This window comes from Poecile atricapillus, chromosome 28 (genome assembly GCF_030490865.1).
Source record: "Poecile atricapillus isolate bPoeAtr1 chromosome 28, bPoeAtr1.hap1, whole genome shotgun sequence".
Taxonomy (NCBI): Eukaryota; Metazoa; Chordata; class Aves; order Passeriformes; family Paridae; genus Poecile; species Poecile atricapillus.
In genome coordinates this window covers 495,656-522,707 of record NC_081276.1, presented here as the reverse complement: position 1 = coordinate 522,707, position 27,052 = coordinate 495,656, and the positions used below count along the sequence as shown (strand labels likewise).

General features: G+C 52.9%; 1 protein-coding gene across 12 annotated transcripts in view; it reads right to left on the bottom strand.

The window, feature by feature from the left end:
* Positions 1-1,761: 1,761 nt before the first annotated feature.
* Positions 1,762-27,052, bottom strand: part of PTPRS (protein tyrosine phosphatase receptor type S) — a 143,467-nt gene continuing 118,176 nt past the window's right edge. For 5 of the 12 annotated variants that reach the window (XM_058858719.1, XM_058858722.1, XM_058858720.1 and 2 more), the window contains 19 exons: positions 26,684-26,937; positions 26,218-26,311; positions 25,799-26,014; positions 24,064-24,221; positions 23,164-23,175; positions 21,327-21,439; positions 19,102-19,149; positions 15,281-15,378; positions 13,521-13,644; positions 10,771-10,946; positions 10,137-10,256; positions 9,864-10,018; positions 8,205-8,490; positions 7,527-7,705; positions 6,777-6,903; positions 6,573-6,698; positions 5,246-5,400; positions 4,458-4,593; positions 1,762-4,000 (listed from right to left, as the gene is read on the bottom strand). In XM_058858719.1, coding sequence (XP_058714702.1) covers positions 3,932-4,000; positions 4,458-4,593; positions 5,246-5,400; positions 6,573-6,698; positions 6,777-6,903; positions 7,527-7,705; positions 8,205-8,490; positions 9,864-10,018; positions 10,137-10,256; positions 10,771-10,946; positions 13,521-13,644; positions 15,281-15,378; positions 19,102-19,149; positions 21,327-21,439; positions 23,164-23,175; positions 24,064-24,221; positions 25,799-26,014; positions 26,218-26,311; positions 26,684-26,937 — 2,646 coding nt within the window. In that variant the 3' untranslated portion in view covers positions 1,762-3,931. The remainder of the gene's footprint in view (positions 4,001-4,457; positions 4,594-5,245; positions 5,401-6,572; positions 6,699-6,776; positions 6,904-7,526; positions 7,706-8,204; positions 8,491-9,863; positions 10,019-10,136; positions 10,257-10,770; positions 10,947-13,520; positions 13,645-15,280; positions 15,379-19,101; positions 19,150-21,326; positions 21,440-23,163; positions 23,176-24,063; positions 24,222-25,798; positions 26,015-26,217; positions 26,312-26,683; positions 26,938-27,052) is intronic. The other 7 variants (XM_058858725.1, XM_058858727.1, XM_058858731.1 and 4 more) reach the window with 3 other exon arrangements.

The following is a 27,052-nucleotide window of genomic DNA, read 5'->3' as shown; positions in this document are numbered from 1 at the left end:
CTCTGTCAAAGCTCATTTGGAGCTCGTGTGAGAGAGAGAGAAGAGAGAAATGGAGAGAGGGAAAAAGCCCTGGGATCAATAAAGAGCAGAAGCCCTCCCCTGCCCTGCTGCATTCGGGCATTAATGGGCCATCACTTGGAGTTTAATTAAAACCAAAGGCAGCCCCGTGCCAGGTTTCAGGCTGCTGCTGTCTGGCACAGCAAACCTGGAGAGGCTGAGCTTGGAGCAAGAATTCCTCTTTCATTTGCTCTTTGCACCTGGGATGGGCCCCAGGTGTGGTCGGGGTGCACTGGGCACACCCCAGAGCCTGGAATCATTTGTGCTATCATTTATTTTACCAGTTCTTTTATCATTTCTTAATCCCTCCATCAGGCTGTCACATTCAAAAACTAAAATTGAGATGTAATTCCAGGAGCTTCTCCTGGGACTGCTCCCCGTGAGCCTCACTCTCGTTGGGCACTGAATTCCCCCAGGAACAGTCCTGGCCCTGAGGCTGCCAGGAGCTCCCAGGGATGCTCAGGGTGGGGTTCTTGGGGTGTCTGTGCAGGGACAGAGGCTGCACTGATGATCCCTGTGGGTCCCTTCCAATTCAAGATATTCCATGGTTCTGTGAAAAGATTTCATCCTGTATTTGCTTCCCTAACTGGCTTCCTGTGGAGTTGGTTGGGATTTTTTGAAAGATTTACTTAGCTCGCAGCTGTTGTTCCAATTCTCTTTGCCACTCACCTTCCTGTGCTCCATGTGGAATTTATTTCAGTTCTGTGAGGGGTTTGCGTTTCAACCCAGGGGATGGTCATGCCAGCTCAGAAAAGGATGGAACCAAAATAAGAGCCTGGGGAGCAGTGATGGGGATGATTATCGTCACAGAGAGACAGGAATAGCAGTGCTGGGAGTGCAGGGGAGCGGGGAGGCAGCGAGGGAGGCAGGGGGAGGCTGAGAAACAGAGCTTAGAAGAATCAGATTTTCCTTTCTACTCTTCAATGATAACATAAAGTGAGCATCAAAAATCCCCTCCCTGATGGGAGGCTGGTGAGGTGCCTGTCCCGTGGCTGGTGGCTGAGCTCTGGAGCCACTCGTGCCACAAATTTCCTTTGAGTGCAGATTAGGAAGTCAAAACTCATTACTATTCCCAGACTGCCTGGGGGGACACAGGCATGTGAGACGTGGTTATAAACCAGGAGATTTCTGGAGTTTATTCCTCTCTCTTTTTTCCTGTGCCATCAGGGTCGCTGCTGTTTGATGTGTGCTTGGCTCCCTCCCTGCTCCATCTCTCACATGGAGTAACAACATTTTGGAGGTGATGTCATTCCCTGGGATCTCACTCACCTGATGCTGATCATGGCTCTCTGAGAACCTGCTAATTAACTTTTTGTTCTTTTCTTTAAGCTGGAGTCAAACTGCTGCTGGTGGTGTCAGGGCAGTAGGGAGAGGGGGAGCTGTGGAAGGGAGGGAAGGATCCCAGATCCCAGAACAACTCTTCCATCATTCTCCAAACCCCCTGTTCTCACCAGCCTTTCCCTGCCAGGCTCCTGTCTGGCCTAAGGTGGGTGAGGGGGGAAGCTCAGGCTGGACTGGGTCTACCTGTGAGCAGCAGTCAGGCTTGGGAGAGCCTTTGGCTTGGCTTAGGCTCTGGATCAGTGGGACAAGGGATTTTCAGGAGCTCAGAGGACCCCAGAGTAGTTTGGGTTGGTTGGATTTGGGAGTCCCTGCCCAGAGCACAGCTCAGCCCTGCCCCTCCCACACACACAGGGCTGCAGCACGTTCAGACAATCTTCCTTTAATACAAAGTCAATATATCTACATACACCGTGGTATGAAAACCACTTACTGTTTCAGTTTGAAATAACAGTGTGAAAGCAACAGCACTTTGCTCTCATACAAAGAAAAAAACCTCCCCCCTCCCCCCAACTTGTCCAGTAAGATTTTGCTGCAACATACTTAGAAATTTGGGCAACTTTCACACAAATAAGTAAAATCTCGAAGAAGCCTTTCAGTCAGTTTTTTTTTTTTTTTCTTTTTCTTTTTTTCAGTTAAAGACAGGAAATGGGTTGTGTGGGGGGTTCTGGGCAGCACTTGATGGCCATGATTACCCCTTCTAGAAAAATAAAAAGAAGGAGAGGGCAGAGGTGAGCAGAGTTTGGGGCAGGGCGGCTTTTCTCAGATATCCTGTGCTCTGTGCAGGAAAACTCCCAGGCACTGGAGCCACAACCAGCACAGAGACAGGCAGGGCTGGTACCTGCAACACACCTGGGATGTTCAAACACCTGATGGGTCTCAAGGCTCCAAAATCACATCTCTGTCTCCAGTCAGCAAAAGCCACTGGTGCTGCTGAATGTCCCAGTTCAGCCCTGGCCCTGTTTGGCCACAGCTGAAGGGGAGGGAATTGGCACTGCCACCACCCCTCCACCTGCTGCTCCCCACCCTTCCAGGGACGTGGGATATGTCTGTGATTTAAAACAAGAGAACCCAAAAAAATTAATAATAATAATAAAAAAAAATCCGTAAAGGACATTTTGTTCTTACATGAGCAAGTTAAACCTTTTAAATGGTAGAAAAGCAATATGTAGAAGTAGCAATTTGCACTGCATTTTTATATATCACAGCCATTACACGTAACATTTCTACAGTGAAAAAATAGACTGTCTTTGAACATAATATGAACAAATAAGCAAATTTTTCTTTTAAATTCATTGACTGATATTCTTTGTCTTTAAAAAAAAAAAGGAAAAAATACACTATTTAAAAAAAAGGTAATGTCACTTGTTACAGTTACATCGATACTTTAAAGAAAGCCACTCACAGTATTTGCCATTGGATGCACCTTCCTGGATCTTTCCCAGTTCTTTTACAGCTGGGGCATGTTGGGGACCGTGGGATGTGGGAGATGTGCAAGGGGTGCCGTGGTGCTGGGCCAGTCCTGGAGCAGCTCCCGAGAGCTGCCGAGTTCAGAGGCGAGGGGCTGGCACCAGGAACCAGCTGGATTCTGGAAATCAATTTCTGCAGGTGTTTCTGGGGCTCCTGGCAGGGAGATGCTGCTGGCAGGAACAGGGGGACACAGCTGCTCAGGGCAGCAGAGGGGTGTGGATGTGCAAAGAGCCTGGGGAAGGGGCTCCCTTTCTTCCCAGGACGTCCCACCCTGCTCCAAGGAAAGCCAGATGTGCTGGGAGGGGGCCCAGACCCAGCAGGCAGAGACCCCAGCCCAGGCACAGGGAGGGGCCACCCCCCACAGCCAGCTCTGGGGGTTGTAACTCTTGCTCTTTCTCTATCCTTTTAAATACCCTAAAAAATAAATTTTGGAATTAGAAGAAATGAGGAATGTTCCAAGTATTCAAAATGTGAGCTATAAAACCTCTGGCGTGGCAGGGGCATCCCGTGAATGCTGTTTGCAAGGTGCCTGCAAGCCCAGAATCATCCCAATGCTGATACTGAGGTTATTAAGACTCCAGCTAGAAGAACTCCTGACCCTAAGTTTGCCTAAGTGTTGAGATTTAGTTCCTTTTCTTTCACAGAACACCTTCAATTCTGCAAGTGACTTCCTTTAAAGACTGCCAACTATATTAGTAAATAAACGGAACTCTAATGATGTAACCAAAGTCGGTTTTTCCTTCCCTTCTCCAGCAGAAACGGTTCCCAAGGTGTGTTGTAGCTTTTGGATCAGTTTCCCCGTGTCCATCAGTCCTCCCCAGCGAACACCTCCTGAGGTTCCAGAGCAGTTCTGAGCAGCCCTCCCGAGCTGCCCCCGCGAGGGCCGGGTTACAGCACGGACGTCCCCAGGGGTGTTCCTTCCAATCCTCCCCCCTGCTCCCGATGCACTGTCCAGATGAAAAGGTTCTTCTTCTGAGTCAGTTTTGTAAGTTCAAGCGCTCCTCCTGGGTCAGAAGAGGCCTTCCAGGACTGAAGTGGTTGGTAGAGTCTGCACAACGATGGCTTTTTATGTTGCATAGTGATCAAAACTTCCCAGATACTCCAGAGCTGCCTGGTAACAGAACTGGTATTCATCCTGCCAACAGCAAAGAGAAACAGCCTCAGAAGTGGGAATGGCTCCTCAGCATCCCTGTCCTGCTTTCCAGGCAGCACAAAGCTGAGCAGGAACCTCTGTGATTCTCAAAGAGCTGAGAACTCCTGGGAGAGGGAAGTTCCAGCTCTTCCCTTTACGTCTGTGCCTGTCAGGTGCTGAACATCCCCCACTCTCCTGTCAGCCCCACAGCCAGATTCTTCTTCTTGGGTAACAATCGAGGCCCCAGACTGGGATGGAATCTTTAAGGGGCTTTCTAACAGTAGGAATTTTATTTATTTTTTTTAATTTAGTTTGTATTTCTTAGGTGAAGTCAGCAGTGCAGCCTGGGCTTGCTGCAACCTGGGCCAGTGAAGGGAGTGAAATGAGAGGGGCTTGAGGTCCCTCCCAGACCAACCTAACCCATTTTATGATTCCTGGGACAGGACAGGGCCCCCCTCACCTCTGTTTGCACCATTGCAGGTCGTTGTGTTCGCAGCATCTTCACTGTCTGGAAAATATCTACAACCCCCTCGTAGCGCATCCGCTCCAGGACGATGCTCAGGGTGATGAACACTCCTGTCCTGCCCACGCCAGCGCTGCAGGAGGGGGAGGAAATAAACAGGGAATTGTGTGCTACAATGCCCAAATGTTCCTGTAAATGCTGGGAGGGGTGGGGCTGAGCTGTGCCCTGGGAACATGTTGGAAGTGGAGAGCCTGGGTCAGTCCTCCAGGAGAGATACCCAGAAATAACCCAAGTGCCAGAGTGTGACCCAAAAAATGTTTGAAATTTCAAAAGTTAAAAGCTTTGGGTTGTGGTAAACAGCATTCAGTGGCCTAATATGTACTACTGGGTTTTTGAAATGGATCATCCTGTCCTGCCTGTGGGTAAGGAGGTACAATTCTTGATAGCAGAAAACACAGCCCAGCTGTAAATTGGGTTGAGACTGGTAAAAAATACTTCTAATTCTGCAGGTCAAATATTATAGACATTGTATAGACATGGTATATATAACACTGTGGTTCCCATCTCCTTCAGAGGTATTTCATACCTCTCCTCTAAATGCAAAGGGTCAAAAGCCTTGTGGGCAGTGCTAGGGAGATCAGTTTGGCTGGCAGAGGCAAGTCTTTGGCACTGACACCCCCACAAAATCTCCCTGCAAGGATGGGGTGGGAAAGGGGGGATATCTGGATTTTAATTTCTTCTTCTCTCTCACATCCCATCTGGGTGAGGTGTGTCCTTGTGCCTACCTGCAGTGGACAGAGATGGGGCCATCCTGGCCAAACTGCTCCTTGGTCTTGTGTACCTGCCCAATGAAGTCGATAAAACCTTCTCCTGATTTTGGCACGCCTTGTTCTGGCCAGTCAGTGAACTGGAACTGACGAACAGTTCGTGACTGACCATCCTGGGGGACAAAACAGGAACAGTCAAACATCTGCACTTGTGACGACAAACAGAAAAGACAAAAAACCCCCCTATTTTTGTTGCTGGTTTGTTAAAGGGCATGAAAAGTTGAGGCAACTCAGTGTTGTAGCCAAGTACACCCGTATTTATTATCCAGCCCCACCATGATGAAGCTGCTGGTGCTGCAGCTTGACGTTCCTGGAGTCAGGCTGTCAGCACAGATCCATATCCTGGCAGGTGCTGAAAGCTCTGACCAGTGCAGACAGCACAGATGGAGTCTTCAGCAAAGGAACGTTCAAGGTGAGGTGTTGGCCTCTCTAATCAATCTTCACAAAGAATTGCCACAGTGTCAGAATTACAGCTGACAGGAAGATAAATCTTGTTCTACGAGGACTGATGAGGCATCCTCCTCCTCAACCTTGCAAATTGAATTATCAGGTTCTGGAATACTTTGGCAACCTCAAAAGCTGTGCTGTGAGAGGGAGGGTTATGTTTGTTACAGAGATTTCAGGAGGTATTGAAATGTTCCTTTGGATGAGAAACCTGACATTGAATTGAAGATTATTGGAGTGAATTTGTCCCTTTGAACATGACTGACAGTGGCTCCTCTCCCAGCCACAGAAGTGCTATTTTCTGTAGGGTGCAGAATTTGCAAGATTTTTATCAGCTTTTGAGGGGGAATACTTTCTGCTTTCACCTCAAATAATCTGCAGCTAAACCCCAAAGCCAGGCACATCTCTAACAAAGCAACTCAAGGCAGTGAGATAGGTTTGAAACTACTTTCAGTTTTTAAGAACAAATATTCCAGTACAGTCTGTGTATGTGTGCTCTGTTCCTCATCACAACTGAGCTCTCGGGCACATGGACTCCAGACCCCCCTGGGCAGCCCCTTTCCCTTCCCACTTTCCATGAAGAAACTCCTGCTGATGTCCAACCTGAGCCTCCCCCAGCACAGCCTGAATCTGTTTTGTCTCGTCCTGGGAGCAGAGCCCGACCCCCACCTTGTTCTGATGATCCTCGTGGGTCCCTTCCAACCAGGATATTCCAGGAGCTCTCCTCCACTGATAATCCCAGAGAAAGTGTGGACATCTGAGCCCACCAAAGCCTGTGTCTTCTGCCAGCCCCTCTCCTCCCAGTTTGGCCTGCCCCATCCCAGCCCACACCAGCACCTACCCTGGCATCCGTGACCTTGAACTCCCTCAGGATGTACTGGGGCATGTTGTACTCAGCCATGGGGTCCACGACGAAGTACTGGTACCGTGCCGAGCGCTCCGCGGGCCAGTACTGGTGGCACTTTTCCTGCCCAGGGCAAACAGGTCCCTGTTAGTCCCTGTCCTGCAGGATTCCCCTCCCAGCCCCTCCTGGGCCCCCACTCACCCGCCCCATCTCGCGCAGCTTCGTCAGCATCACCACGATGGTGGAGTCGTTTTCCCAGAGCATCCTCCAGAAATCCTCGGTGGTCTCTGCCAGCGGCCCCTGCGTGGCTATGTAGGCCCTCTGGTGCCTGGGGAGCCCAAGGCAAGGAGGGGTCAGGGGGAGCACTGCACGGGCAGCAGCTTTGGGAAATGCACAGAAAGGCTGGAGGCTGGGAGAGCAAATGGAAATGCTGGGGAAGGACTAGGATTGCACAAGGTCTGAAGGGGTTGGGATGTCTTTGGTGCCAGTGGTCAGAAAAGAAAAGAGCCAACAGTGAGGCTCTCCTTAAATATCACTTCCAAGGGGTAAATCCAACCTCCAGGCATGGAGCTGCCCTAATCCCTGCTGGTCCTGGACAGGAGGAAAACCTGCACATGGAGTTGCTTTGTTCCCTCCAAACCCACCCATGGAGGGCTGCAGCTCCCAGGGCTGGAGCTTCCTGGGGGAAGCTTTGGGGATTGCAATGCCCTCAAATCACAAAGGTAATAAAAAGGCCAATCCATATTTAGAAACCTCCCAACAGCAAAATCCACCCCTGGCTGACCCTCTGTGGTCAGGATCTGCAGCTGAGGAAGGGCTGCGCTGCTTTAGGGGATCAGTAATTTAAATTACATGGGGGAAAATCTTCTGAGCAGGCTGGATTTGGGTGTGGGGTGGGATTTGTGGGGTGGGATTTTCCCCTGGCACCTGTGCAGGGTGGCCTGGCCGTACCTGTAGCCGTCGATGAAGCTGGCGTTGATGTAGTCGGAGCCCTCGACGCCGCGGATGGGCTTGAGGCACACGCGGGTGGTCTCGTAGGGCATGATGTTCACCAGGCGGTTCTTGAACTTGTTGCAGGGCAGGTTGGCGCTGATGAAGCGCGAGGTGTGGGCCTTGGAGTTGGCGAGGCGCTGTGGGGAGGGGACACCCATTCCCTCAGCTGGAGGGTTCTCCTGACCCTGTGCCAGCCCCTTAACCTGCCCCCCCTGTTCCACCTCTCCGTGTGCCCCCCTGGCGTTTGTTTTTGTGGCTGGGGCACAGAGACTGAAGCCCTTCCCTAAGCAAAACTTCCAGAAAATACTACTACTACTACTACTCAAAAAGTTAAAAACCCCTCCAGTTTAAGAGGGAGTGAATTCAGTCTGGATCTGGAATGAGCAGGGAAGCTGCCTGTGGTGCTGGGCAGGTCTCCCCTGGGAGCTGCATAACTCAGCAATGTAATTACCTCCCACACAGAACGAGCAAGGTGCCACCAGCCTGACAAAGGCTCTGTGTGACCACTGAGCCCTGCCATCCCATCCCATCCCATCCCATCCCATCCCATCCCATCCCATCCCATCCCATCCCATCCCATCCCATCCCATCCCATCCCATCCCATCCCATCCCATCCCATCCCATCCCAGCCTCACCTTGAACTCCAGCTCCATGCCCGTGACGTGCTCCCTGGCCTCGATCTGTGCCAGTTTCTGGATGTAGCTGTAGAGGTTCCGGGCCGGGACCTCGGTGTTGCCGCAGGCCACGGCCTCGAGCAAGGCATCGTGGATGAAGCTGTACTGGTCCTCTGTCTGCACCATGTAATTGCGCTGGGACCTCATGAGGGTGACGTGCCCGTAAATGTCCACGGTCTTCTCGTGCTTGATCCTCTCCAGCATGGCGTCAATCACGATGAAGCAGCCGGTGCGTCCCACACCCGCGCTGGGGACAAGGGACAGGTGATGGACTGGCCTTCCAATGGGCAGGTGCCTCTTGCTCCTCCACCTGCTCTGTCCCTCCTCCAGTGCTGTGTCCTGTCCCCTCCAGTGCTGTGTCCTGTCCCCCCTCCAATGCCCTGTCCTGTCCCCTCCAGTGCCCTGTCCTGTCCCCTCCAGTGCCCTGTCCTGTCCCCTCCACTGTGACCCCCGGGCCAGGCACAGCTGTGGCAGCCCGAGGCTCCAGCAAGGGGCTGGTAGGATCTGAAGGCTGGCACAGCCTGTTTGATCTCTCAGCCCTCACCACTGAAGTTGTAACAGAACCATGTGGCTCCTCTCTCCCTGGATGTTTTTGTGCATGGAGGTAACAGCAGACCTGTGTGTAATGGCATTTGCACCTCAGCAGGGTTCTGTGCTCTCTTGTGCCACTGCTAATAAAGGGTTTCCTTTTACCATTCCAGCGCTGTCCCTTTTTTCATCAAGCCCCCTTGATCCCTGTTAATTAGACTGCCTAACACCTGAACCAAGCAGGTGACTGGAGCTTTGGCAAGAATTTAGCAGCTGATCTGGGAGCTGGTTGTGAGCTGACAGCTCTTTATTCATTTTCTGAGGTGCACAATAATTGCCATCTGCAAGGGTAGTGATAAGTTGCCCACTCACAAAGACTGTTTAAATGGCATCCTCCAGCAGAGGCAGGATTAGCTTCCCCAGCAGCCTGTACAATTCAGATCTTCCCCCAGTGCCCAGGAACCCGCAGGCTCCTCCACACCCTCCTGAGGAGCACGGGGATTTATCTGCATTGAGCCTTCAAGGATTCCTCAGTGGCTTGTAAATTGAATTAGGGAATGTTACCTGCCTTCAGCCTGGCACTATCAGAAAGGCTGCAGAGCTCAGAAACCCCCTGTCAATCACTGTCAGCTCTGCCTTGGGCAGCTGAGGCAGCTCTGCCTCCCAAACACCTCCAACACCCTCCAAGGTCGCACCTGATCCTCCTCCTTCCTCACTGTGACCAGAGACAGCCCCAGCACACAGAACCAGACACTGCTGCAGCACCAGGCACTTCCCACTGCTTAACAAGATCATCAAATCCCAGCATGGTTTGGTTTCAAAGGGACCCTAAAGCTCATCCAGTCCCACTCCCTGCCACGGTCAGGGAGCAGAACCGAGCCCTGTCCAGCCTGGCCTGGAACACTCGATCCAAGTGATTTGGCACAAATGACACCCCTCATCATCTCAGGAAATGCCATGGTCAATGGAATCCCCAGGTTTCCTTCTCAGATGCTGCCTGGGAATCCACCTCTGGCTAAGAGGGGTCCCTGTCCCCAGGTAAATCCGCAGCCTCCTGAAAAGCCTCCCTGTGGCAGGGAAGGGAACCTGTACCTGCAGTGCACCACGATGGGCCCGGCATCAGGGGGGTTGCAGGTTTTCACCCGCCTCAGGAAGGCCAGGAAGGGCGTGGGGTACTCGGGCACGCCGTGGTCAGGCCACGCTGTGAACTGGAACTGCCGCACCTCGCGCTTCTCGCTGGAGCCGTTCTGTGGGACAGGGAGCACAGGGCTCAGGGCATGGCAGCACCCCAAAACTGCCTGTGCTGGCTGTGCAGAGTGGGCCACAGCCCTTCTCCAGGGAAAACAGCAGCAGGAGCCAGCTCACCTTGTGAAGGGAGAAGGTTCGGACACAGAACGTGGCCAGTTCAATGGTGTCCAGCAAGATCACCTGGATCATTCCGTAGGTGTCTGAGCCTCGGCCTGGCCAGTACTGGTCACACTTTATCTGCAAGACAGGGGGATGGCTCCTGGGACAAACCCTTTGCTGGTGAGGACACTCATTCCCAAAGTGCCCTGTTACAGGTGAAGATGGGCTGCTGGCAAAGGCACCAGGACAGGGACAGACCCATCAGGAAAAGCTGCTACTGACTAAACACAGACTTTGATGCTATGTCAATCCCATAGACAACAGACTGGAATGATCCTGAAGATTAGAGGGAATGTTCTGAGGCTTGTTAAACAAGAGAACTGAATGTGAAGCTTGCCACATGATTAACTCCAAGACAGACATGCAGTGGGATCCAGCAGCTTCTTCTCCTGGAGTTGCCAAGGAGGCTGCAGCTTTCCATGGTGAATGGTTTGTTTTTTCAAAAGCAATGAATCACTGAACTTTCAGGGTGCTGGCAGAGCAGGCAGAAATCCCCCCCTGGCTGCACATCAAAGGGATTTGCTGCTCCCCCAACTCTCCCTCCAATCCCCCTGGATTATGACTAACCAGTCATCCCTCTCATGCATCTTACCCGTGATTTCTCCTCCAGCTTAGTCATCATGACAATGGTGGCTGAGCGCTGCTCCCACACCATCCTCCAGAAGTCCCCAAAGGTCTCTGGCAGGGGCCCCTGCGTGGCAATGTAGGCGTTCTGCTTCCTGTACCCATCGATGTAGTTGGCATTGATGTAATCACTGCCCACAATTCCTGTGTCAAATCAGCAAAAATCAGGGAATTGCACAGGACTTCACACAGCTGGAAGTATGAGGAAATTTTTGCTGTTAGAGAGAAGCCCCCTGCAGAAACACCAGTGCCTTGGTGGGTCAGAATCACACAGGCTCTCGGCAAAGTTTTCCCAGCTCAAGCTCCTGCATTGCAGAGAGACAGTAACTCCTTGCAAAAGATGTTAAAGAGACCGAATATCAGGCCTTGAAACTGTGCTGTTTTTACTCATGTGCTTAACAGGAGCAAAGTCCTGGCCTGGGGTTCCTCTGCATCAGTGTCCAGTAGGACAAACCCAAGTCCTTGTCCCAGCCCGCCCCAAGCCCAGGCAGCAAATGCACCTGGTCAATGACTGTGGTCCAAAATGTAATCCCAGGCACTGAGCTACAGCTGGACAGAGTAAACAATAAAGCCAGGCTTGATTTAGCCAATGAAGGCTTTGAAATTACAGGCTTTGACTCGCTGTAAATTGCCCGCTGTCATTTTTAAGAGTGTTTTTTTTTCCTACTCGCATGAGTTACAGGCTGTTGAGTTCCAGCTGCTCGCCTGGGTCTCTGCTTGAGGGTTTGGGATGAGCAGGAGGCACTGCCAGAGTGAAGAGGTTGATTGGGACATGGCAGGAGAAGCTGCTCTGAAGTTAAAACGGGCCCTGGCACACGGTGCTGCCCAGGTCCAGCTCCGGCGCCTGGCACGGAGCAGCCGCACTCCGAGCACCTGGCAAGGCTGGCAGGATCTGCAAAGCCAAGATTAACTCGGTGCAGAGCCCTTCACTCCCATCTCCAGGGCAGCCAGGGGTGGGGAACTGGGCTGCAGCAATCGGGGCTGCTGCTGCTGCTGCTGCTGCTGCTGCTGGCAAGGGGCGAGCCCAGAGCAGCCTGCCCGTCCTCCAGGGCACTCAGGAGCTTCAGCTGCTGGAAAAAGGATTTTTGATTAAATTTCTGGAGGGTTTCCTACCCTTGCTCCCTCCCAGTCTGAAATTTCAGGAGGGAGAGAAGGAGGCTGCAATGGCAGGAGTGTGTTCAAGGCTGAGCTTGAATTAATCTCCTCTCCAGCCCCCTGGGGTTCACTCTGTCATGTGAAATGGTGGCCATGAGCTCCTGCAAGGTTTTGCTGTGACAGGCCTAGCTTCAGAGAAGTCACAGAATTAAAGCCACTACTTCTTCCTGACCAAGCAGCCAGTGACAATCTGCAGCCTTGACAAATTCAGATTTAAAACAAAGAGAAAGCAACAAAACTAATTCCTCAGGCTCCTTTCATCCTCCGGCCTTGAGCATAAAATAGAGCCCGGTAGGAAGGAGCACACCAGCCAAGACATGTCAGAACCTCTCAGATGCTTGAAAATTCAGCCTTGGGCCATCATCCTTGCTCTGTTGGCCCCTCACAGAGCCCTGGGCAGAGCTGCTGCCTGCATCCAGCCCCAGATCCAAGACCAGCCCAAGTGTCCTTCACTCCCACACTTGTGCTTTTCTCCCCTCCCCTGAATGACAAAGCAACTTTTTAAAGCCTCTGCTTTCCTTGGCTCATACAATATTAATCCTGGAATTAAACCAAGGCAGAACACAGTCAGCTTCACAAGGAGAAACATTTAAAGCCCTCTAATAGCAGACCAGAGCAATCCAGATTTGTGCAGTTTTTTGGCAAATCAGCGTGCTCTGCTGCTGCCTCAGCTCTCCCCCTTCCCTGTGCCCCTCAGAGCTACCGTGGCACAGGGAGATTATTTTAGCAATTCCCTGGTCTCAAAGGCTTTGGAATTAACCTCTCCATTCACCAGGCAGTTACCAGGACATCCCACATCCTCTCTGCTCTGATGATCAGCTCTTGGCAACGCAAGACTGGCCTTGAACGCTTTATCCACCCGGCACAGCCACATCCTGAGCCCATGAAACTCCAATATTATCTCAGCAGCAGCAACCCAAGCAGGTGCCCTGTTCAACTCCATCTCAAGCCTCTCTTATCCTGGCGTGCACTGGAGCAGCTCTGTCAAGAACCACGAGTTGTGAAATTTAATGTAAATTTTCTGACTGCACCATCACTCACATAAGCAGCTCAGGAAACAATTTATGACCTGCCAGGCTCGCACTAACCCCTTCTTATCCCGAGCCTTTTAAGGGCCAGGGCTGCAGCAGGGGCTGCATATTGAGTGATCTTTGTGCCTGTACAACTCAGCAGCCACATCTCTGCTGCTGCTGCCTCTCACATTTGTACAATCAGCCCTGGCCTTGCTCCCACTCGTCCCTTGCAGCCCCATTCCAGCTCCCTCTAAAGCACCGTGGTCTGAACTCCTCCTGTTAGTCAGAGATGTATCAAACAGGCATCTCCAAGCAAAGGGAAGGCAGTTTCTTGATAAACCAAACCTTGATATGAGGGAGTGCAGCTCCAGCTGAATATGTCAGTCACCAGAATTTAACAAATGCTTGGTTTACAGAGGTATCTCCTGCTTGCCAAACTCCCAGGGACACGGTGAAAGAAGAACATAGAGAGGAGAGAAGGGCAGGTGTGCCGTGTTCCCTGCAGGAACTCCATCCCAGCAGTGCCTGGAGGACAGGGGATGCTCCTTACCTTCGATGGGCAGCAGGATGACCCGCGAGTGGTCATAGGCGATCACATTCGCGTAGCGGTTCTTGGGCTTGTTCACTTCCAGGTTGGAGTGCTCCCAGGTGAACTGCTGGCCAGGGTCGATGGACTGCAGGGATTGGGAGAGGAAATGGGACAGTCAGTGAGGACAGGAGCAGCAAATGCAGTTCTGAGCACTTGTGGCTCTGCAGGTCTCACTGACAGCCCAGCGATCACTGTTTGCATCCCTCAAGAACCCAGCTTTGCTGTGGGAAAGCCCCAGCCCTGTGGGACAGCTGATGTCCCATCTCCCCTGGCCCAAGGGGAATATCTGAGGTCATTCCCCCTCTGCACCAAAGGTTTCCCAAAGCAAAAGGGGAGGAAGCCCCACAGGAGCCTGGCAGGGACAGGAGCACATCCCCCAGCACAGAACAGGGGTAAGGACCCCAGCCCTAGGACACTCAGTCAACAGGGATTTTTCCTGGAAGGGATGAAGGAATAAACAATAAAATGCACTAGAGAGAAAAATCCCCTCTGCCTGTCCTAGTGATTTATGCCAGGTTTGGTGGTCGGGTTTTTTTCCTCTCTAAAGTCCAGCTGTCCCAGATATGGAAATTAGGTTAATTACGTTTACCTCTAAATCCTCAGCCAGAGAATTAAATAAAACAAGGGCTTAATTCCTTCATCATTTTGCAGAGCCCTTGGGGTTTGCCTCAATTGGAGGCTTGGCAGGAACGTGCCGAGCTGTGTTTGCTGCTGCTTGCTCTCGCTTGGACTGCCACCCTTTGGGGACAGGGTCCCAGATCCCAAATCCATCCCTTTGGGGACAGGGTCCCAGATCCCAAACCCATCCCTCTGGGGACAGGGTCCCAAATCCATCCCTTTGGAGACAGGGTCCCAGATTACAAATCCATCCCTCTGGGGACAGGGTCCCAGATCCCAAATCCATCCCTCTGGGGACAGGGTCCCAAATCCATCCCTCTGGGGACAGGGTCCCAGATCCCAAATCCATCCCTTTGGAGACAGGGTCCCAGATCCCAAATCCATCTCTCTGACCATCCCCGCTGCCCTCGTGCCTGCTCCCACCCCGGAGCTCCCACAGAACGAACTGTGAGCTGCGGCACTCCGGCTGAGGAGAATTCCTAACTAATGGGTATTTATACTATTGTAATGTGTCTGTTTGCTCTCCATCCCTCTAATCACGCCTCGCCTTCACTTCATTAGCGATGTTTGTTCAGCTCTGGCTCTCCCTCCGGAGGAGGCTGGGCTGGCTCCCAGCCAGGGCACTCGGGATGTGCCATCATGCACAGCAGCCTCTGGAATTTGGCTGGAGCACAGAACCAGCTCCGCTGCCCCCGAGACCCCGGCAGAGCCAAATGTGCCTCCTCCAAGGTGTGACCCTGCTCCGGGTGTGGAGCCGGGAGAAAGCATCCTTTGCTTTGGAAAACATCCCCTCGCTCCCTGCCTGCAAACACACCCAGGCAGCCTAGACTCGTTATTAGGCTGAAAATACCAGGGCATTTGATGTTTCAACAACAAAACCAAGAGTGGAGAGAGGCTTTTTACAAGAGCACGGAATGATAGGACAAGGGGCTTTAAACTGAAAGAGGCTTTAGATTGGATATTAGAGAGAAATTCCTGGCTGTGAGGGGGACAGACCCTGGCACAGGTGCCCAGAGCAGCTGGGGCTGCCCCTGGATCCCTGGCAGTGCCCAGGGCCAGGCTGGATGAGGATGGAGAAGCACAGCACTCACTCTTGCTCATACCTCATACTCTTGGGATAATTTCAGGTTATCATTAGCTTTGAGATGCTCTGTGTGTTCAGCCAGCTCAGAAATGGAGATGGGTGGGTGGCTGAGCATACCTAAAAGACAAGACAGCAGGAAAAGAATCTTATTTAATAATAACTAAAATTCACAACCGTTGCGCATTTTATAAGAAAGAAGGAACAAGAAAAGAAAATAAATTACAATGTAAGATCTGCAATGAAAGTAGGGAGGTTAGAAGAGAAGAATTCAGGGCTCGAAATTGTGTCCTTGGAAGTAAAAAATAAAAATCAAGGAAATAAAGAAAAAAAACAGTAAAATGAGAGTGTTCCCATGATGGCCCAATTTTCAATGTGGAAATCAGAGCAAAACAAAAAGGAAAATCCAAAGAGCAGATGCGTGTTAGCGATTCCAAAGTGACTTGGAATGAGCAAACGCTGCCAGAGGAACCCACGCAGCAAATGGCACAGCACCCGCCGGCATCGGGAACCAGCTCCAGCAGAAAGGGAGGCACGGGCAGGATCCAGCCAGCCATGGAGATGTGGGCAGGAGATGGGAATATGCAGATGGGGGGAAGCAGGGGAGGCTTTTCAGGAACTGGACCCGATGATCTTTAAGGTCTTTTCCGACCTCGGGGATTCTCTGGGTTGTTTTTTGCGCAACATCGGCTCTGGAAGTTCTCGGTCTGCTCGTGGACCCTGAGCTCTGAGCTCCACCATTCCCAGAGCACCCAGCTGGCTCCTCTTGCCACTCAGGCTGTGGGTGATGTTCCTCCCACAGCCCTCCCTCCCTCCCTCCCAGCACGGTGGGTCAGGCTGGAGCAGCCCCGTCCAGGCTCTGTTGTCCCCTCGTGGGGTGGACAGGCAGGGGATCCTCCTCAGGCAGGGGATGGAACAGTTTCCTGCAGGGCCTGATGCCCTGAGCTGGTTCAGCTGCTGCCCCTGCAATCCCCCCAGCACTTTGCACGCTGCTGTGGAGGAACCAGAGCTCAGGGAACTCACTGGGGCCATACTGGGAGGCCCCACTGGGTCAGACTGGTCCAGCTGGGGCACACCTCAGCCACCACAGGGGTGAGCAGCCACGGCTGACTCGCTTCTCAGCCTGGCATTTGCACATCCTGCTCTGAAAGGGGCAGCTGCAGCTCTGGGAAGGGCAGGGACCGTTCCCTGCCCACAGTCCCTCAGTGGCTACGCTACAAACCCAGCAGGAAAAGCGCTCCGTGCTTTGCTCATCTGCATCGGATTATGTTTCTCCAAAGGCTTCCCATGCTGTCTGCAGCCTCTCCAGAGCCCTGCAGAGCAGCATTCCGAGAAGCCCTGGGCAGTGCCCCCGATGAGAAGGACAGGAGTGGAGAGGAGATGGAAGCCAGGGAGAATTTCGAGCCCCGTGGGTGTTGGTGGGTGACAAAGCAGCGGCGTGGCAGCAGCATGGTCAGATACTCTGAAAACTCAGCACAGAGATGGCAAAGCAAGCATGACATCCTCAGTTTTACAGTGATGTGGGAGAGGTGCTGCTTCCCCCAGGCCTGGGCATGGGATGAATCTGCCATACCTGGACAGGTTTCTCCTAAGCTCACCACACATCTATTTTCAGCACAAGGAAATATGGCTGAAAATAGAAGAAGAGGGGAAATATACCAAAAAACTCACAAAAATAACCCTGGGAGCTGTGCTGGCTCCACTGCAGCCTGCTGGCATCAGGGCAAGAAACCTCTCTTGGCTCATGGAGGAAAAACTCCCATTTGGTCTCTTGCTGTCCTGTCCCATCACACCTGGAGGAGGATTATTTCTCCACCTGGATGGAGGGGGGCTGCTGTCCACCCCAGCACCAGATGCAGACTGGGGTGCTGGGAGGAGCTGCTCCTCTCAGTGTGGGATGGGGAGGCCACCCTGGGTCAGACCAAACCAATTCAACACCACCAACACTTGATGAACATGTAGGTTAAAAGGAGAAAAGAAACAATCTGAAACCCCAGTAATAAAAATCAAGAAAAACCCCAGGTTCTCTTTGGCTCAGAAGTCATGGAGCAACATGTACAACAACCTCTGAGCCAGGGGGCTGCCTGGGGGAGGCCCACTGTGCCAATCTGGAATGAGGAGTCACCTTCCCCTTGAAGGAGTCGCACAAGTTTCCTTCATAAAAGCTCCAGGAAAATCCCAGAGTGTGCCCAGCAGCTCTGCCCTTTGCTGGGGTCATCCTGCTTCCCCTCCCACCCTCCCTGCACAGAACCTGGCTGGGAGCACGTGGGAACTCGCCTTGTTCTGCAGCTGTTAAGGACAGAAACTCCTTGTGGGATCGATTTCTAGGGCTCTTTGGAATAAAAGAACCTCTGCAGCAATAAACACTTCCCTGGTCAAAATGCCAAGTGCATGGGGTTTCCAATAGGATCCAGGAGTTTGCTGTGAAACGAGGCAGGAGCGGCTCTGCCTCGGCTCAGCTGCTCTTCTGTCCTTTCATTCAGGAACTCATTTTGGGGTGTGAAGGGCTGAATTCAGCCAGGAAAACACCCACAACCCCTCTGTTACAATGAGGGGTTGAGGGGACAATTGTGCCATATTCCATACCAAAGAGACCAATATTTGGATTAAACTATCCAGGGAAATATCCCAGCCCTCACATCTCCGAGCACAAGCAGCATCTGTGACTCTTCACATTTGTCAGCTGAAACCTCACATCCTTCCCTGCCCAGTATTAAAAAAAAAAATCCAAGCCCAAAGCACCCAGCAAGGCTGGGATCTTGGCTCCTAATGGGATGAAATCTTTTCGAGCCAGTCTCATCTAACATTTCAATCACTTGAATCTCTCTAATCTTATCACAAAAGACTTGATTCTCTGTGCACCAGCCAAGTCACCAGAAACGTCACCCTAACATCTGCTCCGTGGGCCAGAGCCCGTTTATCCTGCACAATCACCGTGGTGGAGGCACTCCTGAGCAGCCCTGGTCTCTGTGCTCCTGGAAGCACCCGGTGCCAAGAGCAGGCACCAGCCACAGCTGGGAAATGGCCCTGAACAAAAGGTGAGAGAGGGGAACCAGCAGCTGCAGCTCCAGGCTCTGTCCCTGCATCACAAACACAAAGCACAACCCCCAGTGACACCAGTGCACGAGAACAGGGGACACCGAGGACATGGAGCCAAGCGCCAGCGATGGAACATCTTCCACAGCGGGGAGAGGCAGCCCTGGATCCTCCTGGGGCAGCGGGAGGCAGCGAGGGGAACCTGGGGAACCCGGGGAACCTGGGGAACCTGGGGAACCTGAGGAACCTGGGGAACCTGAGGAACCTGGAGAACCTGGGGAACCCGGGGAACCTGGAGAACCCGGGGAACCTGGAGAACCTGGGGAACCTGGGGAACCTGGGGAACCTGGAGAACCTGGGGAACCTGGGGAACCTGAGGAACCTGGGGAACCTGGGGAACCTGGAGAACCTGGGGAACCTGAGGAACCTGGAGAACCTGGGGAACCCGGGGTACCTGGGGAACCTGGAGAACCTGGGGAACCTGGGGAACCTGGGGAACCTGGGGAACCTGGGGTACCTGGGGAACCTGGAGAACCTGGAGAACCTGGGGAACCTGGGGAACCTGGGGAACCCGGCTGCCCCCGCTCCTGGCCTGAGAGGGAAACTGTAAAACTGGAAGCGCAGTTCAGACAAACAGATGGCACAGAAAAGGGATGAGATGGGCAAACACCGCAGGAACACGGAGAAATCGGCAGAAAATCAAAAAATAGGAACGTAACAAGAATTGGAAAGGAAAGTGACAGAAGAGGAAAATAATAATGGGGGGAAAAATGAAACCAACAGGAACAAAAACACACAGGAACTAACTTTCCAAGTCAAACTCAGGGTCACTGAGAGGGCTGCTCAGACCAGAATCTGCAGAAAACAGTAAAAAAAAAATAAATAAAAGATACACTTTTGTAAAAATTTCATGCTAATAAAAAAAAAAAAAACCAAACCAAAAACCAACATAAATCTAAAGAGGAAAAGAAAGGTATTTGTTGTGCTGATTAGGACAGGATATCTAAGGTGTGCTATGCTTTCCCCTCTCTGAGCTGCACATTCCCATTCCCAAGTCCCTCCTCTGTTTCACTGCTGGGGACACCATGGAGATTCCACCTGGGGTCACCTGTCTGGAGAAGAGCCCACAGGCTCCTTCTCAACCACAATATATTGAATTTAAATGCCTTTAACTCAGAGACCACCTGTGAACTCTTCACCTGCAAACTGCACCACAACCTCTCCATCACTGCCAACACACTCCAAGCTCGTTTTTCCATCCATTTCCATTTTCACCCAATGTTCTGTGGGAGGCAGGTGATCAACTCCCCCAAATCCTCTAAAACCTTTTAGTGCTTCACAGATTATAGAGCAGAGTAACACCAGGTAGGTGAACTCTGGCCAGATAAACTTGGGAAGGGCAGCATCTCCTAAAGCCAGAGCAGACACAGGCAGTGTCTTTGGGGATCTGCAGAGCCTTAATGCAGGTTCTGATGTCTCAGCTACCCTTCACACCTCAGAGGCAGAATTCAGAGGTGCAGCGTGACCAAAGCAGTGACCCCATCACCTGATGGGGCAGCCTCAGCTGACTCTGCTGTGCTGTGGACACAAACTCCCACTCAGGGAAACACATGAACCAGCACTTCCAGCTGCTTCTTGCACCACGACCAAGCTGGAAGGCCACCACCTTTTATTCTCATCTCAGCACAGAGTTTTCATCTGAGGGACTGCAGCTCCTTCTCTTGGGTCTCCCACCTGCCTCCACCTGGAGCACAAACGCTCCCAAAGGAAGCACCCAGACAAGGGCAAAGTGCTGCTGAGCTGGGAGCACTCAGAAGATCTCAAACACCCTCAGACTCTCCTGCAAGAGCAGCACTAAGAGTTGACTTAGGGACCTACCTGTGCTCGACTGCTGTCCCTGCTGCCAGCCCTCAGCTGAGCATGGTTCCTGGGCCTGGGCTGATCCCAGCAGGTGCTTCCCAGCTCATTTTGGTCAGAGCCCTTCAGCTCAGCGTTGCCTTTGCACAACCCCTGTCCCCTGGGTCCCTACTGCCAGCCCCACCCTGAGGAAACTGGACAACGCTAAGGACAGGACTGGGATGGGAAGGGCAAACAGGAGCTACACAAACATTACTAACGAGCACAAAACAGCAAAAAAAATACAAACAAACTGAAAACAACAGCCAGCCCCCAAAAAGCACAATAAATTCCCTTCCAGATCCTCAAGCACCGGGAAGAAGAGGCAGAGGTGTCACCACGTGCCTGCCTGCGTGAGGACGTGCCGCGTGTCGCTGGTGGCTGCAGAGGTGCCATGCAGGCAGCTGGGACGTGCAGGGACATGGGGACACCAGTGTGCAGCAGGGAGGGTGCCACAGCCTCTGCCCTGAGCTCAGCCCTGGCAGTGCCCAGGGCCAGCCTGGACAAAGCTTGGAGCAACCTGGGCAAGTGGAAGGTGCCTCTACAGCAGAGGGTGGAACTGAGTGGGCTTTAAGGTGCTCCCAACCCAAACCAGTCTGGGATTCCATGACAGCACCTGCACCAAGCGAGGAGATGCTGCCCCACCTGCCCCAAGCTCCTTTCTCCCTGCAGGGCCCAGGGGCAGGCCTGGCTCCCAGCAGGAGTGGCTGGGCACCAGAAAGAGCCAGTTCCAGGTGTGTCTGGAGCAGGGGGTGCTGAGCAGCTGCCACGCTCCATCTCCCCACCCTGGAGCTCCCAGCTGCGGCACGGGGCAGCTCTGGCATGTCTGGCACAGCCACGGCTTTGCAGCTCAGCCCAGAACGCACCAATTTAGCTGGAAATCCAGGAAAACCCTTCTTCTGCCTTGCCAGCACTGGGCACAACCTGTGCAAGGTTCTTGAGCATCCCAGCAAAGGCTTCTTTCAGCATTCCCACTTGGCACAGGCAAGGCTGGGGCTCCTTGGCTGTGCCCAAGGGTAGCTCTGGGTCTCCAGGTGGTGCCTCAGCAGCTCCAGGCAGGCAGGGAGGGCTCAGGGAAGGGGCAGGTGCTCTGCTCCTGCCTTCCCAGCAGGACAGGCCGCTCAGCAGCCGGTTACCTGGAGTCTGGAAGTTGATTCGTCTCATTTCCACGGGATCCTTGGGGTGGTGGGGGGCGATTTCAGCGTTGTTCAGGAGGCACTTGGTCCTGGGCTCTGAGTCTTTCCGTTTGCTTCACAACAAACCCAAAAAGAAACAAAAGAGACCAGACAGAAAAAGCAGCTTAGCTTCTGGGCCTTGTGGTCTCAGCTACTCAGCTACTCATGCTCAGGCACGAGCAAAGCTCCCACCGAAAATCAAAGGTGCAGCCAAGGGTGTAAGTACATATCAGAAAAGGGATGAGGTTAGGAAGGCTTGTCAGTGCTATGTTCTAGGGGTTGACAATGGCCTGGGAGCCCCTCAGCAGCTTTCAGGAAAGTCTGGAAGTTCTCCTCTTCTCCCAGTAGCAGCACAGACTGGCAGCCAGGAGCAGCTGAGGTGCTGTGAACTCATTCCTCACCCTCCCTGCTCAGAGCAGCCTTCACCGAACTCTGCAGAGCAAAAATGTTCCAACTCTGGCCAAGCCATTTCCAGCCTGAGAGAACCAGAGCCAGCAGAATCATCTGGAAAAGTACAGAGCTCCTGGCTGTGACCTTGGATGTCGAGCTCTGATACTGCTGTTGGCTTGTTCAGGAGCTCTCAGAGCTGCCCTGCTGCAGACAGAGAAGTCAGAGCAGCAGTTTTCAATCTTTTTTGAACTGCAGAACCCTAAAAATCTGGGTTCAACAAACAGAGTAGACACATCCTCTCCCAGTACAGCTGTGCCTGCTGAGATCCACCTCTCCTTGCCAGGAGCCTGCTCCAACCTGCCAGCTGAGCTTCCTCATATATTCTCCTCCAAATGGGTTAGGTTAGCTTAGGCAGCTGAAAAAGTCTCTGTGACCTGCCTCATTCTCCTTGAAGAGAATTCAGAAGCAAAACCAACCAGTGCTGACCTCAAGATGTGATAACTTCTTGCAAAGGAACAGTGTTGAGCTGCTGGAAGCTGCACCTCTCCAGGGAGCAGAGAATGTCACCCCCAGGCTTGGAAAGGAGTCCCAGCCCTTCCAGAGAGCGGCTGGGGAGCTCCTCACCTCTCCTGCTCAGGACACACAGAAGCCTCCAATGATTTGCCTGCAGCAGCAATGGCAATTCCTTAGGCAGAGAGGAGGTTATCCAGGACATTTTTAGCTGTCTCTTGATGTCATTAATAGCCAGAAGAAGTGGTCTGAGCCCTGCCAGCACTGCATGGGGCAGCATTTTGGAATGACACCACTTTGCAGTTTGGGAGCAGTTGATTTTTGCTGCAGTTCTGAAACTGCTGATAACAGTTCATGGCCTGAGCCCTGCAGTTACTTCCACTGAAAGCTCTTCCAGTCTTGGAAATGGCTGGGAAAAAGTCTCATTCCTGCAGTCATAAACAGACTCTGCCAGAAGCCCTTGGCTGAGGGGGCAAGAGCAGCTTCTGCCATGGGACAGGGACAGCTCAGCCAGAGAGAATCCTGCCTGCAGCGTGCCAGTGGCTCAGGGACAGCCTGTGTGGAGCAGCCAGACATGCAGAAACCCACTTTCACCTCTGACTGCCACACAAATGAGAGCTTCTCTGCTCCATTAACCCAACACTTTATGAGCCATTTACTGTCACTGCTGCTCAACCTGAGAAAGGGCCATTTCATTTAGGAATGGACAAACAGGAGAAAACTCAGTTTGCTTTGCCTTTTCTGCCCCAATTCAAACATGGTCCCAGCTAGTCTGACATCTGTGAGGACAGATCTAGAGGTGGGAACTGCACCAACCAAGTCCCAACACCGCACAGCAAACACTGCTTAACACACAGCAAGCAAGAACCTGAAGAAATGGCAAATCTGGTGCTCTTACCTGTCTGGTTTGCTGTCCAGGAAAGCAGTAAGTGGAGAGAACACAAGACAAATGTTCAGGTTAGAAAGGACTTGCAGAGGGAAGGGGGAGCATTTGCTCAGCTCTAACCCTGGCAGCAGAGGTGGGACCAGCAAAGGTCACCCAGCCAGAGGGACACCAAGGAGCCCTGAGCCCCTGCCCCAGAGCAGCCTCACGTGCTGGGAGGCAGAGGCCACACTCCTGTGCTGCTCAAAGATGGAGCAGGGCTAGGAGAGCTCCCCCCACCCTGGGAATCAGCTGTCCCAGCTAAGGACACCTCTGCTGGCCACTGCCACCTTTATTTACTTTGCTCAGCCCCTGCTTCCCCTCCTGGCCCCTTCCCTTGCCTTGTGTGTGCTCAGGGGACCCCCAGTTCTCACTGTGAGCTGCTCAGAAAGCCAAGGGAAAGGGAGACACTTCCAGGGGCTTTCCCTTCTCCCTCCTGAAGACTCACACCCTGCTCCTGTCTCCCAGCTCCAGCAGAAAACCAATCTGGGAGCAGTGGAGGTCTCTGCTGCCCCACGGCTCAGAGGTGCCTTCCCTGCATCCCCCTCACTGCCCACGGGCACAGGGAGCATGGGAAGGGGAGCCTGAGGCTGCCAGCAGCACTGCTGGAGTCCTGACACACCCACTGCACACAGCAGTGTCCGTGGGACAAGCACAGCTCTCCTGACAGTGCCATGGGGCAGAATCTGCAGCAGCAAATCCCTGCAACCCCCTGCTAACCCCTCCTGTGCTGGGCACACTCTCCCGTTCCAGCACTCGTGCCTCCTCTCCCCAGTGCCCAAGGCAGGATTTCCCCTGACCAGGACAGAAATTCCCTTCAGGGAACCCTGGGGACACTCAGAACCATCTCAGGTGTGGGCAGTGAGCAGCTCTTACTTTTTGTAGAGCAGGATGGCGATGACAATGCAGATGATGAAAACCACGGCCAGGACGGGCCCGATGACCCAGATGAGCCCCTCCTCACCATCGATGATGGGCTGGGGGTCAGGGTTGTCCAGCTGGATGGGGTCAGAGAAGGGACTGGCAGCATAGGTCTGGAAGACAGGGAACAGGGTGGAACACAGCTCAGGGATGGGATGGGCACTGAGGAGTGGGTGAGCACACGATATTCCACAGGATGAGCTGCTGCAGAGGATGTCAGCTCTCTGCAGCACAAACCAGTGGGGACAGGGAAAAAGCCCTGCTCAGCCTAGAGAAAATTCCCTGTTCCTGAGCTCATCAGGGCTATCTTCCACTTCCAATGCTCCAGTGAGACACCACGGAAAGACCACACTGATGGGAAGCTGTAGCCTGCCCCATGCCTGTGGCTCACTCTGCTGTTAGAGATTCAGCTCCTTCTGTTCCACCACAGCCCTGAGCCCTCAGCGCTGCCACAAACACACAAACACCTTCCCCAAGCTCTCATGTAACCATCTGGATTTTGACAGTCAAGTGGGATTACAGAGCAAGAGGGAAGGGATTAAAACAAGAATTAACGCTTGGTCTGGTGACTGAAACAACCCTGACAAATAAATATAAAGTAGTAAAACACTGTGTGTGTCCTCTGCTGCCTCTGCAATGAGTTGGGCCCTTGAGGAGGATCAGAGGCACATTCAAACCCTTCAGAGTCCTGACTAAGGGTGAATTCCCATCCTGCACAGGAACTCCAGAAGCTGAACAGCACAGAGAACTGGCATGGCCTGGTTTGGGAGAGCAGCCAGGGACAGGACAGGAACAGGGGCTCTGGGTCCTTGAACTCCATCAGCTCTGAGCAGGCTGGAATGCTGCTCCACTCTCAGGAGCTGCTGTGGATCCAGGCCACTGAGAGTGAGTCTGCAGCACCTTGTTCTAAAGCAGAAATTACCTCAAGCTGCAGTAATCCGATTGAGAAACCCATTCAGGAGCGTGTCAGCCTAATCCTTTAATATCAAATACACAACTAAATATTTATTGGGGGAAAAAAACTCTGAAAACCCTTAATTTCCAATAGTTCCCTGCTACAATTCCATAGGGGGATTTAAAAACAACAAAGTATTAGGCTGTTCCCCATTGTGTGTGAGGGAGGAGGCAGGTAAACATTAAAACAGTTGTTTTCATAAAGCCATATACAGCCCCAGTGAAAACAGCAGAGATGCTGAATTGGTAGAGAGAACTTGTAATTTTCCATCAAAAAATGCTCCCCTCTGTGCTTGGAGATGAACCCAGCAATGCCCAGAGTGTGACAGGCTCTTGGAGCAGGATGTCTGCGGTCATTGCTCTGAAGAGTTATAGAACAGCCTTTAAAGGAAATTATTGCTCAAGAAGGGGTTTGAGCCAGGGCTCTCTGAACTCTTGTGCAGTCCTGAGGGGACAGCTCAGTGCTCCTCCCCTTTCTGGACTCCAGTCTGGAGCCACAAGTGTACAAGTTCTGTCCACAAGGACTGGGACAATCACAGCTGCTCGTGTCCTTGGTGCTTGGAAGAGACGAATGCAGGCACAAGCACAAGCACTCATCAAGCACAAGAGCCACATCCAAAAGCTCCACAGCTGGAAGGAAAAGCCCCTGGAGGATGCCAGGAGGGCAGCAGGGCTGTGGCAGCTCCCTGCTCCATCCCAGGGATGGGAGAGGCTTGGGGGAGCAGGCAGCACTTACAGCCTCGGGTTCCTGCAGCACGGCCAGGATGAAGAGCACGTATTTCTGCCCCGGCTCCAGGGCTCTGTTCTCAAAGTTGTCGTAGTGTTTCATGTCCCCCAGGATGAAGTGGGAGGGCAGGGAGCGGAAGCGGGCGGCGATGTAGGGCTTGGGGAAGTCCAGCTGCCGGGAATGCCGCAGGCTCCGGCGCCGCAGCCTGGCGATGTTCTGGACCAGCTGGAGGAAGCAGAGGAACAGCCTGAGACCCTGGAAAGGAGCAGCAAGGAAAGCCAAACCAGCCCTCCCAAGACTGGCTGCTCCTTGGCTGCCCTGAATGAGGAGCACAGGTAGCACAAATGTCCCTCCCAGCCCTCAGGTCCCCACCCCATTCCAGCTGTTCTCTCTCCCCCTAAGCTGAGTCTGGTTTCACCCACACTCACCTCCTCCAGGTCCATCTCCTCAGGGCTGCCCAGGGGGTTGAGGAACTGCCCTCCCCGGGACTTCCTCAGAGGCACCACCACAATGTAGAAAGCTCTAAACATTGGGAATGATTAGAAGAAACAGAATGAATTAGCCACAAAGAAGGGAGTGCACACACTGAAGTGAGTTTGCCCAAACTTCCCCACTGGCTCAAGCCCCTTATTTTTTATTCAGCACAGTTGTTGCTCCTGGAGTGAGCTGGATTCAGTGGCAGCCCCCTGGCTCCTTGTGTACTCCCTTCACACTTCTCTGGCTTTCCCTGTTAGTTGTGGAAGTGCCTCCAAGAGGAAGCAGTCAGGAAGGCTGGAAATGCAGGGATCACCCTCCAGGTGCTGCCCCTCTGGATCTGTGGTGGTCTCCAGCCACCAGGGCTGACCCCCAAAACATGAACTAAGCACCCACCCCTGCAGTTAAACAGAAACCTACTGGACAGGCACAGAGCTCTTCACGTCGGGGAGAATCACCACCACGTTGCCATCAGCATCAGGCTTGTGGGTCACCTCTGGCTTCTTGGACAACATGTCAGCAGCAGTCCAGGCTGCCACGTTCTGCTGCAGCCCCCCCATGCTGTTGCCCTGGTTCATCAGCACGAAGTTGTAGAAGGTGCGGGGCCTCAGGTGCGTGATGAGTTTCTTGGTGGTTCGTCCGTCCACGTCGACGTGCAGCCCGTTGTACTGGATCTGTGGGAGGGGAGGAGGTTGTTCCCTGGGCAAGGCTGGGACTGCTCCAGCTCCCTCCTCCCCATCCCTTTGCAGGGAACACGGAGCACCCAGCCCTGCAGAGCTGGGGTGAGCT